This window comes from Notothenia coriiceps, unplaced genomic scaffold (assembly GCF_000735185.1).
Source record: "Notothenia coriiceps isolate Sejong01 unplaced genomic scaffold, NC01 NC01_scaffold00037244, whole genome shotgun sequence".
Lineage (NCBI taxonomy): Eukaryota > Metazoa > Chordata > Actinopteri > Perciformes > Nototheniidae > Notothenia > Notothenia coriiceps.
Genome location: NW_011369945.1, coordinates 20,054,677 through 20,067,850, shown reverse-complemented (window position 1 = coordinate 20,067,850; position 13,174 = coordinate 20,054,677). Strand labels below are relative to the sequence as shown.

Here is a 13,174-nt window from a genome sequence, read left to right as displayed (position 1 = left end):
TGAGGGTGGGGGTGGTGAGGCCTACATGCAGCGTTAATGGAGGCATCTTCTTTAGCGCCAGGATGTAATTAAAGAGTGCTCATATTAAGACCCATGACACTGTTCACATACACACACTTGCATGCATGAGGATGATTCCCCACATGTTGAAACCTCCTAATAGCACAGCTGTTTCACATTACATTTACCAGAGAGGATTCATGGACAAAGCTCGGATCACATTTATCGGCGTCACTATTCGTCTTATGTAGCCCGGCCGGTATAGCATTAACAGCATTGCAAACAATTCGTTTTATTTGAGAATAAAAAACAATTAAACCTAGAGACCCAACTCGTCTGTCACTGTCAATGTGACAATCCATCTATTTATCTGTAGATCAAGCTAGCTAACGTTTGCTATCTATCTACTTAAACCTTAGCTACCTGTGTCTAACAAGCTAGCAAATGTTAGCTATTTAGCGAGCTGTTGCCAAATTGGTGGTTCTCTTACTGTATTTAAACGTATTTAATATTTAACCCCTACAATATTTTGTATTTGCAGTGTGGACCTGTGTCTACTATTCAGGCAGTGAGTCATTATGAAATCATTGTTGACGTGTTTTTGTAAGCAGACTGGGCCCTGAAATATACACTTTTGGTTAAAGTAATCACATATTGGTAATCAAGATTGTTATTTTTGGCAAGTGCAGATTAATAAAGCTGGAGACGCTATGCTAATTAATAGCTATCACACTTTAACCAGAAGTACCAACACATAATATGGCAATGTGCAAGTGCCGTAGGGATAGGGAGATACTGCCTTCCGGGTCCAACAAAGAAATAACACATTCGGCAGCTCTGTGTTTGGCCTCCTCTTGCTGAAACTTGAATTGTGAGCAGCCGTTTCTCCTCTCTTTGGCATGAGGGATCAGGATCGGGGTTAATTCATGGAAGCATGCGTGAATGTGGTGAAGAAGGGAGGAGGAAGAGAAGCGAACAGCAGAGCCCTGCTTATCGCACAAATGCAAAAATGATTTATTCAGAAATATGTAAATCCAACAATCACTGTGGCTTGTTTACTGAGGGGAGCTGCTGATTCAGAGTCTGAGAGAGAAACCATCCTCAGACAGCAGCAGATATAAGCTGCAGGAATAGAAGAAGACTTATAGTTTCATTAAATATTCTGAGGAGTCTGATGTGGAGCTGACCAAAATATAGAAGTCTCAAAAACAGACTTGCAATATTGTTAAGGAAAGTCCTTCTGCTTGTGTTTGGACAGATTTGATCATCCCTCTTTAGTTGGAAACAGGATTTTGACAGTGTGCCTTATTATCATTTTCAACTGAGTTACAGCCGCAAAGCAGATACAAGGCAAAAGTAACAAAAAGAAAAGTCTTTATTTATCAACTTGTACTCAGAAATACTGTCTCTGATCATAAAAAGCAGCTCTTTGAATATTAACCTGTACTGATTTCCTCCGTTGGACATGTGGTTGCAACAATGTGTCCTGTAAATAACCCAAGCTCCTCTCCCTGTGTGTGTGATGTTAATCTGCAGCAGTTGTACGCATTGCTGCTGTTTCTGCAGCGCGATGCGGGTGGTCAGCAGCATCAGGCTGTGAGAGGGGGCTCTGCTGCAGCGGGAGATCATATCCTGCCCCAACAGATAAATGACTTTACTCCGACCTCGCTGCTCGCTGGCACAACAAACAACTCTGCAGGAGGCAGGAGCTGGAAATCTCTCATATATAAACGCTGCTGTCCGCTGCTGTCCGCTGCTGGATATTTCAAATGTTTGGTGAGCGAAAGCAGCGGGAAGGAGTGTACTGATGGAGCAGGTCTGCGAGGTAGTAGGGTGGCCGGGGGATGGAGGGCTTTGTAAGTGAGGAGGAGGATTTTGAAATGGATGTGGGGAGTCAGTGCAGGTTCTGCAGCACAGGGGTGATGAAGTCCCGAGAGAGGGTGAGGGTGAGGAGATGGGCGGTTCTGAATATACTTGAATTTATTGGAGAGTTTGGATAGTGTACCAGACAGGAAGCTGCTGCAGTTTGTCCAGTCTGGATGAGGGTAAAGGAATGGCTGAGGGCCTTAAACAAGACCCCCGATTAATCCCAATTTTTCGACGTTCTTAGCAAACTTATATGACGGTCATTCAGCTTGAGATAATGCAGACATTTGTAGCCCCGATATATCCAATGCTAAAACTATCCACACTCATAGCACTGCAGAGAAGAGAGGACATGTAGTTTAGATTTGAGGTAGATTAAGTTCTGAGAATGAGATGAGCAGACACATTTAGAAAGTGTTGTTCATTTAGGATGTACATTAAGCTCTCCATGTAAACAGTATTTAGTGATGATCTGCTGAGTGTGTATCTGCAGTGTGTGTACAGTGACATTTACAGAGCGATTTCCTCTCCGCCGTGCATCAGTGTACCGTGCAGCCGTGACTCTGTAATCCCGTTTTAATTAGAGCGACGCGGCCCGGCTTCCCGCGGCGACGCCACTCTGGCAACGAATCAATCACCAAGGCAGCAGCGGTTACCACGGCAACCAGGCGACCGACCGTCTGAGCGTTGAGTGATTGCCGGTGTGTGTCTGTGTGTGGAGTTTTTATCTCCCCTCACACATATCCACAGAGTTAATTAAAAGACATGAAATAAATCTGAATGTGAGCAGAAATGAAACATGCAGGACAAATTGAATCACACGTTATCTAGTGATGGATGTGTGAGGGCTGTGATTTGAAGACAGACACACACACTTGCAAACTCCTGTCTCTAGCTCTAGAAGGCCTGATATTTAAAGACCCTCTCCTGTTATAGACTGAATCTCAAACAATTCCCCTTTGTTTATCAAAATAACACATTTACAATAAATCCCATCATGCCTCAGGCGTTGCTATGCATCATTCAGGATGTGTGTATCTATGAATTTGCAAATGAAACTTTGCAAATAAATAATCTAAGGAAGATGTTGGATATTGCTGTGTCCCAGGATTATTACCGTAGCAGTGTCAGGCTTCAAGTTTTTTGAGAATAATATGAAAACAATTATCTGGAAAATATCTAATGCAAATCAGATTTTTCTCTGGAAGTTTGGCATTACGACTTTTTCTCTAACTCTCGTTGCTCTGTTTCCGCAGTAGCATTATGCCCCAGCCTGTCCAGCCTGTCCTGTTAGCTGATCATTTCCTTAGGTTTGAAATCCTGTCGGTCGGTTTTCCTGAAATAACACACATATAAAATCATGACTAAGCTGTAAACACAAACAAAGGTCAGCACACAGATGTGAACTAAGTGTTCAGCAGCAGAGCGCCCTGAAGGCCCCCTTTACAATGCTTGATCAGAAAACACACACTGTTAGTGAAACTATGTGGGAACAACGCTCAGGGCTTTCTGTCTATTAGCTAATATTATACATTCATCTCTGCAGCCCCATTTTAAAGAGGCCTTATTATGTTTTAAAGCAGGGGTTTCAAACTCAATTTCATCGCGGGCCACATTAGCATCATGGTTGCACTCAAAGGGCCGGTTGTAACTTTTAAGACTATATAAAAATACATATATAAACATGTCATATATGTATTATATGACATTATTGCCTCTGAATTGGATTATTATCGGATAGGTAATAACTAACTACGTCTGAAAGCAGAAGTCCAGGGCAAATAATTGCAAGTCTCTTCAGTGCGCACAAGAACGCGATGCATTGTGGGACATGTAGTTTATGGGCAACGTGCTTCTGTAAATCGATATGTAACCGTATTATATTCTTTGCAAGCTCTTGCGGTCCACATAAAATGAAGTCGCGGGCTGGATTTGGCCCCCGGGCCTTGAGTTTGACACCCCCGTTTTAAAGGTTCATATTTTTTTTTCATGACCGGCTCTGTCTGCCTTTGCAGACCATTAACATGCACGCACACCTATAGAACACACGAGCAACAGGCAAGGGAAAACCACAACAAGTTTAATCCGTTCCCTTGGAAAGATGTTGTGAGCCTGAGAGAAACTCCCTCTGGAGGAAACTTTAGTTTTTTAGCCAGAAACTTTCTGCAGCTTTTACTTTTCTAACTGTTTCCTTGAAAGCAAGTTCCAGCCGCTCGGCCAGGATAAGCCTTCCCCCTGTATCCCTGTTTCGGCCTGAGATGGGGCTCAGGTTGTCCGTCTGGCAGCAGCTCTGTGAGGATCCACTGGGATCACTGCTTCCTCCTCTGCTGCCTTCACTGTCTCTCCAATTAAAAGTTACACAGAGGAACAGATGGAGGCTGATAGAGGCAGCTTTTTCTTCCGCTGCTGCACTGTCAGCGCAGACACCACTACCTGTGTGTGTGTGTGTGTGTTCTGAAGTGCTTTTCAGTTGGTGATACAGAGCTTTTAGACAAATCCCCAAACTCTGCTCCGCACTTGTCTGCACATTTCCAATGTTAACATGAACGCAGCGACACCGTGCTTCCTGTTTCACTGCAGGAAAGCTGTGATGCTGCATCTCTTGGTTATGCTGTACATATTTAAGAGAACCATGCAAACTGAAATATTATTGCGCTCCTTCCATACTGTTATCTATTAAAATATGAAGCAAGTAGAGCAACACTGAAGTATTTGTGATAAGCCGACACGAGGAATGATTGTGCAGACCCCCCCGAACATGTCCTGATGTAGTTTATTTTCAGAGCGGCTGACACAGTGAGGGGGATCAGAGGAACGGCATGTCAGCTTTACTCCTCGCCGAAGCATAGAGCGCATGTTAGCCCGCATGCTAAGTGCAGCTGACAGGTAAATCCCAGCGCGGAGTTTCTGCTGCTCTCTGCTGAAAGTGTTCCTTTCTGTGTACGTACAGCCGTCACATCTCCCGAGACCACAAGACTGCAGCTCAGGCAAAATATAGAAAGCAACTTAAAGGACGCAGAGCTAATCTTAGCAAACAGACAGCAGAGAGAAGAAGAGGAGAGGAGGAAGAGAGCATTGTGTTACTGCAGAATCACAGCCTGCAGAGAAACACCAGCAGACTTTATTCCTCTGCTTTAGCCGAAACGATGTCAGGGTTCAGTTTGCAATACTCCTAAAAACTGACCCAACACAACATAGAGGAAGAACACACCAATCACTGAATCATTTCCAGAAGAGAAACGAGACGGCAGAGATCAGATATGAATCCCCAAAGTGCAGCTATAGGTCTGACATGGGCCTGTTGGGCAGAACAGGTAAAGACATTTTTAACAATTTTATCTAAAAAAATTGTTAGTTTTCAATGATGCTAGTGCTAAAACTGAAGAACTCGCACATAAGCAGTTGGACAGGAAGTGGGAAAAGGGGCGGGCTACATAAGGAGCTTAACTGTCAGTCAGTCCACCACTTAGGGCTGCTCAATTAATCGTATTTTAATCGCAATTACGATTATGGCTTGCAACGATTACAAGAACAACGTAATCAAAATGAAACGATTATTTTAAATATATATATTTTGTATTGGTTTTTCAGTTGAATTAAAGTTCAGGGTAATCAACTGCTAAAAACATACTGTTCACATTTTTTTCTCCAATAAATGGATGTTTTCAAAGTAAATGGATAATCATTTTTAATAACCGTGATATCAATTATTGACCCAAATAATCGAGATTATGATTTTTGCCATAATCGAGCAGCCCTACCACCACTACAGGATGAATTTATTATCATTATGTGTTTGTCTGTTTTCACGACTCTTCTCAGGAATATCAGTAAAGTGATTTCTCCTCTCGTCTCCTTTGAAGGGAAATGACACAGCTCCGTGTTTTTGGTCTTTCCTTTTGGGGTGTGTGTTATAAATCACACATGCGTGTGTGTGACTGTGGGGAAGGAAACCATCTGGGATTGTGTTTGTGTTGAGCAAAGTGCCACGGCTCCTCTCACAGCTCCTCCTGGCATCCTGTGGACTAATGCAGAGCTAAATGTGGAGCGGAGGAGAGGAAATGGCATGTGACGCTCACAGAGCAGCTCACGGTGCTAATAGATAACCCCCCCCCCCCATACACACACACACCACACACACACACACACACACACACACACACACACACACACACACACACACACACACACACACACGCTCAGATTGTTAGAGCACCTGTCAGCCTCTGTTATAATTACCCAGTGGACGTCTGAATAACTTCCATCAGGAGCAGGGCTGTAGCTCCAGCTTTACATACAGTATTATTTAGGGCACAAAATATCGAGGTGTTTGTAAAGATTGTGTGTGTGTCCTGCAGTAGTGTCACAAGTTGTCTCTCACTCTTGGTTCTCTTCTCCTTCTTTCCTCCCGATTACACCGATGCACTGCCGAGATCTAGGCCAACACGCACGCACGCACGCACGCACGCACGCACGCACGCACGTGTATATATAGCATATCCACACAGAGCTGCTGCCTGTGGGGTGGGTGGGGTGAGGCTCACTACCAGCCACCCCCCACCCCTTCGGTAGCTGGTGGAGGTCACAGATGATCACCCCCCCTCACTGAGCTGACATCAGACAGTCAATGTCTGATGTCAGCTCAGCACAACTGTGTGTGTGTGTGTTTGTGTGTCAGCTAAACTGACACACACACACACACACACACACACACACACACACACACACACACACACACACAGCCTCTGTTGGTATCCCCCTTTACTTTATGTGTCTCAGCATGTTACTGTGTGTGTGTGTGTGTGTGTGTGTGTGTGTGTGTGTGTGTGTGTGTGTGTGTGTGTGTGTGTGTGTGTGTGTGTGTGTGTGTGTGTGTGTGTGTGTGTGTGTGTGTGTGGTTCGTGTGTGTTGTGTGTGTGTTTGGTGTGTTCCAGTGGCTCAGGATCTTAATACGTTGTGTGAGCAGTGGCGGACTGGCAATCTGGAGAATCACATAACCCCCCCCCCCAAGCATTCGAAAGTGTCACATGTTTTTAACAATCAATGACTTAAATAAGCCTTTCATTATGTTCCGGCCCGCCATCTAGTGGCTCAGAACAAAATTGGCCCAAGGCCAAACTTACAGTCCACGCCTTGATTGAAAAGTTTACCAAGTTCCAGTGTCACAGCTCTCTGTCAATCAGATGTATTTGTCTCATTAATAGTAGTGTGTTCTGTTGGTGCTGTCCGTGGTGCTGATGATAGCTGTCCTTGGTGCTGATGGAGGCTGTATGGTGGAGATGGAGGCTGTCCGTGGTGCTGATGGACGCTCTCCTTGGTGGAGATATATAATATAATCAGAGACAAGTTTGTACTTAGATAAAGAGTAATGTGCTTATCTGAGTGAGAGTAAAGCTGTTGTGTCCTCCATGCAAACACAGTCACAGTCCAGCCACTTATTTCTGTCTCTGTGGGTGTTTCGGCTTTAAGCAGCTCTAAACAAATTATCCCTGTACATATGGGCTGTGTGAAGCCTCCTCACTTTGATCTGATGCACAGAGATTCGCATCTAAAGATATGAGGGTGATGCTTAGAATAGAAAACATATAACAGCCGCGTGAGAGATAGCTGCCAACAAGAGCCTTATTACATCTACTTTATTTCAACATTAGTGGGCACAGGGGGTTTGCAACAAGCCCCCAAGAGATGCGACGGGCATTGAAGGAATTTTTGGTAGAGGCCAAACAGTGGTAGTATAACTTCCTGTCAGTCCGTGCTGTCATTGGGCCCATAAAGACTTTTCCCCATTGACATAGACGTCTGTAAATCAGCAGGTATTGTGTTAGTGTGTGAGCATGATAGGTCCGATGTTAATTGTTGGCTCCACAGGAGAACTGAGGAGTGGCCTGCTGTCCAATGATCTTTCTCTGTGTCTTATTCAGAGGTTGATCCATAACCACCCCCCCCCACCCGACTCATGTCTGTGTCAACCACAGGAGGAGTGTATTGCCTCGCAAGCATTTTGTGAGCTCTATCAGATTAACCCGTTTCCCTTTTCAAATGCTCTAAGTGTGTTTTGAGCGTGTGTCTCTGGTGATTTATGAAATTGATTTGTGTCTCCTGAAGCTAACACAGGCTGGCAGCGCTCCAACCATCCTAATGATGCTCTCCAGCGTGCAGCTCCAGATATGTCGAACTCTTTTGTTTGCAAACTTAAAAAAAGGTTGTTCATCTGTACACGGGGCTCCCTGAGTTTAGTAGGAAGTAGTCAGAGTGCCGTACCTGTCGTCTCTGACTCTCAGCACCGTGTTGATTCGAACACGAGTCGCTTCCTTCCTGCTCTTCCAGCGTGTTGCAGGATGACAGAGTTCCCTGAAGGGGACACAAGGAGTCATGAGGAGGAGTCATGAGGAGAAGTAGGTCAGCTGCTGGCGGTGTTACATCATACATATTCATAAATAGAGTACACACACACACTGCACACTCATTCTGTTTATTCTGCTGCCTTCACATGGCAAACACTCATCACACATCAGCATAGTAGAGTAGCAGCTGACACACTCTCAGAACAACACCTCTACCCCTCAACACACACGCAGCTCCAGCAGCAAACACACAAATACACACTACAGATTAAAGAAAGGAGAGGACGTGTCGATCAGCTGTGAGGTGCAGACTTTAAGCTAAGCCAACAGGCTGTGTTTGTGGTTTCATATATTACAGTTGGAGTTCATCTCCATTCTAACTCTTAATGTTTTCTTTATTATTTTTTGGGAAGAAATGAAACTTTGTAACTATGTCTTCTTTACATTTTGGCCATAAAACCTAATAAGTGCATTTTCTTACATGTCAGAAATATGGCCGTCACGGATAACCGAATGATATATTTATATTTTCATCTTTGTTTTCTACCACAAGTCCAGAACCAAAATAGTATAACATTGAAATAAAATGGTGTGTAAAAAAAAAGTAAAGTAGCAAATCTAGAAGTTTGAGGGGCTGAAATGTTTGACAGTTTTTTGGCTAATGTTTCCTGGTCAAATACAATATCCATGTATCTGAATGTAGCATGTAAATCACTTCTCTTATCTTACTATAATGATACATGGATCATACCAGTTATGTGATGGCAGCTGTGCAGATGCTCCCGATGTCCTTCACACAGAGGAAAAGTCTCTGCAGCAGGCTGGGAGTCCTCTGCTCAACACATGAGGCTCCTCCTGCCAGACACTGTTACTCACTCAGAACTAACACCAACAGACACTCCAGCACAACAACATGCAGGGGGCGAGGTGACCTCCGTCAACTCCCAGCAGCCTCTGCTTTCACAGACCAGCAGAAACGCCTCGATGTTTATCCCGAGTGTTTGGATTCTGTAAACAGAGTGGTTTCTTAAGGGGGCGATAATTATGCCGCAGGTTATGAAGGCACCGTGCACCGTTTCTGCAAAGCCTCTGGTCCGAGTTAGCGATGGGTTGATAGTGTAATAAGAGGAGAGGCTTGACGTTGCAGACAGAGACTCCTGTATGTGTCTGAGCTGACGTAGCTGAGAGAATGTGAGTTGAAGGTTTCATCTTTTCTCTGAGCTGAGAGGGGTCAGAGTTCAGCCTCTGTGGATTGTGATCTCCTTTTGTCTCCGCTCAGCCTGATGCTTGGGTCTGAGAGGGAATCTGTCTGTGTGTGATTTTCTGAAGGAGTTCAGGGGTTGTACAAATATCCATTACTGCCTCTGGACACAGCACATCTGCAGGAACAAAGTGCAGAGGGGGGTGTGGGGGTCTTTTTGTGCAGCCACTAACATGCTAATATTTAGACCTCTGTGACAGCTCACACACAAGATACACTTCCAATATCCTCCATTAGACCTCTGCAGCAGGTCTGATCATATGCATTACATAAACATTTTATAATATTTCATTTTTAATCTGATGAAAAATGGAATTTAACACATTATTTCATAATTTGACCATCTAGAAAGTCTCTTGGAGGGTGCAGACCTTCTTTAAGGAGGACCGTCCTTTGTAGCTCCGAACTGATGTATGGATGTTTTCCTCAGAAATGTATAATAGTATAACAGTGTCTCATGCTAGCTGCAGCAGATGTTATGAGCTAAGAGGGGAGGTAATAACATGCTAACATGTGCATGTTCACAGTGTTTCCTCTCACCTGTCACATCACTTAGCAGGAGTTAGCCTGCAGGCGGACATGTTGTCATACGAGGAACCATCCTGTATTCAGAGCTAATGGTTTAGCCACACACAGCAGATGAGACAACATGCTCTGCTAATACCGTGACCGTAATCTGTGTGTGCAGCTGCAGAGCGGGAGGCGTCCAGTCTGAAGAAGGTGGAGGAGGCGTATGACACCATCAACATGGAGATCAGGTAGGGAGGGATGAGACGCGTGGCATCAGTAGCCGCTGTGCCCCGAAGGCCTGCATACTCAAGGCCCTCATTACAGTTCTGCTAGCTAAAGGTCAAGATACCACACACACACCCCCCCCCCAACCCCAAGGATGAATCCAACTGCTGTGTTTCCTCTCTGTATTTCATCACTCACCATCTATCCTCTGCATAGCAGCTTTAAAACTAGCAGGAAGCTAACGTCTTTATTGCTCCACTTTACTGCTGCTTATCTACAAACATGCACTTTGTGAGAATGCAAACACAACCGGCATTACCTTCCTGACCCGGAATCGCCCCCACCTTATTAACCTGGAGCCAAACAGCCACCTCTTTAAACATGTGTTAACCCCATTGGCACCTCTGAGTTATGAATATGGAAATAAAGGCCTGTGCAGCGCCGCTGTTACCACAAAGGGCTCACTGCCTGCCATTAGTGGAGATAAGCAGATAATTGGACTGAGGGGACACACGGGGGTTATACAGCAGCTGTCACATGACACACATCTAGAGAAATACTAGATTATTTTTCACACGTGCTTTACTCCAGGTTACTCAGATACCTTTATATCTGGGGCCGTATTCACAAAGCATTTTATCTTACCGCTAGGAGTGCTCCTAACTCGCGCTAAAACATTTTACGTAGGAGTTTTTTCTTAAAAGTTATTCACAAAGCCGCTGAGACCTACTCATACTAAGGATAAATCACTACGAGTGAACTAAGAGTGACGCACCGTTGCTATGGATGACGTTGATTCTCGTGCATGAGTTTAGAAGCGGTCAGTACGGTGATTGGTTGTTCAGAGTAGGCGGTCTCGGTGAAACTCATCCGCAACATCCCACAAACGAGCCCACTAAATCACCGAAAAACAAGGAAATAGCCTAGGCTAGAAATGTATTCCTATCAAATAGTTATGGACAGTGCAGTTAGCAGAATACACGCATGATGACAAGTTTGTGCAGACCACGATAATGACGTTGTATATGCACGTTAAAGAGAGAGAGCAAACAATAAAAATACGTAAATTGCATTAAATCAAGGAGGCAATTAAAAGCACTATGCAAACTATTATCCAATGAGCATATTTCCAGCACTTAAACACTTTCAATAACAGCCCATACCACCGTTCAAGTCCCCCTATCATGATGAATGAAAACAATCTGCGTGTTGATGGAATGTACTTTCTTTCTATTGACGAACACGTCCTCATCTTTTGATGGCGCAATTATTTTTATGTGCGTCCCGTCAATAGCACCGACCACACCGGGCATACCTGCATTGCCATGAAGTTGGCTTTGATCCTGTGTAGTTGNCCCCCCAGCTGAGTCAGACCAGCAGCCCCTCTGATTGACTAAACTCTGCTCCAGGAGTTAGACTGCACCACAGATGTTTAGTGACTGTCAAAAGGGCTCTGTTTTACCAATACAACATTCATTTAATTCCACAGCTGTTGCATTAAGTGTAGGAACGCCTGTGGTGATTGGCTTGGATTGTGAGGGATCAGATGCAGTTTTGTTTTAATTGGAGGAGAAGTTTGGATAATACTTGGTAGATCAGTCATTATCTATGTTATATGAAGATGTTATATATGCATATTTTCTTACATTTTGTTGAGTCTTTTTATTGTTCTCATACACAAACACAGCTTGTTTATCAGCAGACTCCTCCTGCAGTGAGGAGTGCACATCTAGTAACATAACAATTAGCCATGCTAATGCTACTCCCCATTAGCAGAGCTTTCATATAGCTTTGTTTTCCCTTTCACACAGCCCATATCTATATTACACTTGCTGTGAGTCCTGATCACTTCCTGTGCTTTGTGATGATCCAATGTGCTGTGCATGCATATTAATAGCGTTTTATTAGATATAATTATATATATAGTTATTATTTTGTCCTGTATAACATCTCTCTGTTAGTGCAGTAGCATCGGTGTTGTTGTCGTCCTCTGGGCGCTCTGCAGAGTGACATTTATTAATGAAATATGTGTTGTGCTGCAGGATGTGCTCCCCTCACTATCTACAGATGCTCATAATTACATTGACATTTAGCTGCGTGATAAGCTCCCCCCCCCCCCCCCCCCGTGGTGGCCTTTCTGAAATGTTCCTGAGGAGAATATAGACTGACGCAGCGCTGAATATCGATCTGTCTCTGCTTTATCTTAAATAAGAACCGTGTTCATTAGCAGCTCTAAACATAATTAAAGCAGACCGAGCTGATGATGGGGACGGGGTATCACAGGTATATATACTCGAGATCTGAAGGGTTAAGGGTTCTGATGTCTCCAGTCTCAAGAAACAGACTGGAGATGGGAGCGTACGAGTTCAAGTGTTTCCTTGCAAGAAAATCACCAATACAATCTCTTTATTTAGTCACAGTAATTACACAACCCTACATCATCCCCTTTTTCATTCTGACTCTATTTTTTGGACCGCTGGGGCCACCGTGACTTTTAGTTCTTAGAGATCTAGCAGTGGTTCCTAAGTACACAAACAGCACTCAGGGTAAATGAAGTGACTCTACTCTGAAATGCTTTTAAACTGTTTTGTTAGGTCTGAATTCATTGTTCAGTTAGGAACATTTATTAGTCTTATAATCAGTCTTCAGGGTCTGTGTTTTTTTTTATTAGTCAATTTATTGAACATGTCAGAAACAACAACATACAACAATAATATATACAGTGAGGCAAAAAAGTATTTAGTCAGCCACCAATTGTGCAAGTTCTCCCACTTAAAAAGATGAGAGAGGCCTGTAAATTTCATCCTAGGTATACCTCAACTATGAGACAAAATGAGAAAAAACAATCCAGAAAATCACATTGTCTGATCTTTAAAGAATTTATTTGCAAATTATGGTGGAAAATAAATATTTGGTCACCTACAAACAAACAAGATTTCTGGCTCTCACAGAGACTGCCAAGGCACAC

The 13,174-nt window shown here is 43.8% G+C and overlaps 1 protein-coding gene across 1 annotated transcript in view; it reads left to right on the top strand.

Moving 5' to 3' along the window:
- LOC104965394 (RNA binding protein fox-1 homolog 1-like) overlaps positions 1 to 13,174 on the top strand; it is a 132,814-nt gene that overhangs the window by 92,534 nt on the left and 27,106 nt on the right. The window contains exon 11 of the mRNA XM_010794349.1: positions 10,160 to 10,229. Within this exon, the coding sequence (XP_010792651.1) occupies positions 10,160 to 10,229 (70 nt within the window). The remainder of the gene's footprint in view (positions 1 to 10,159; positions 10,230 to 13,174) is intronic.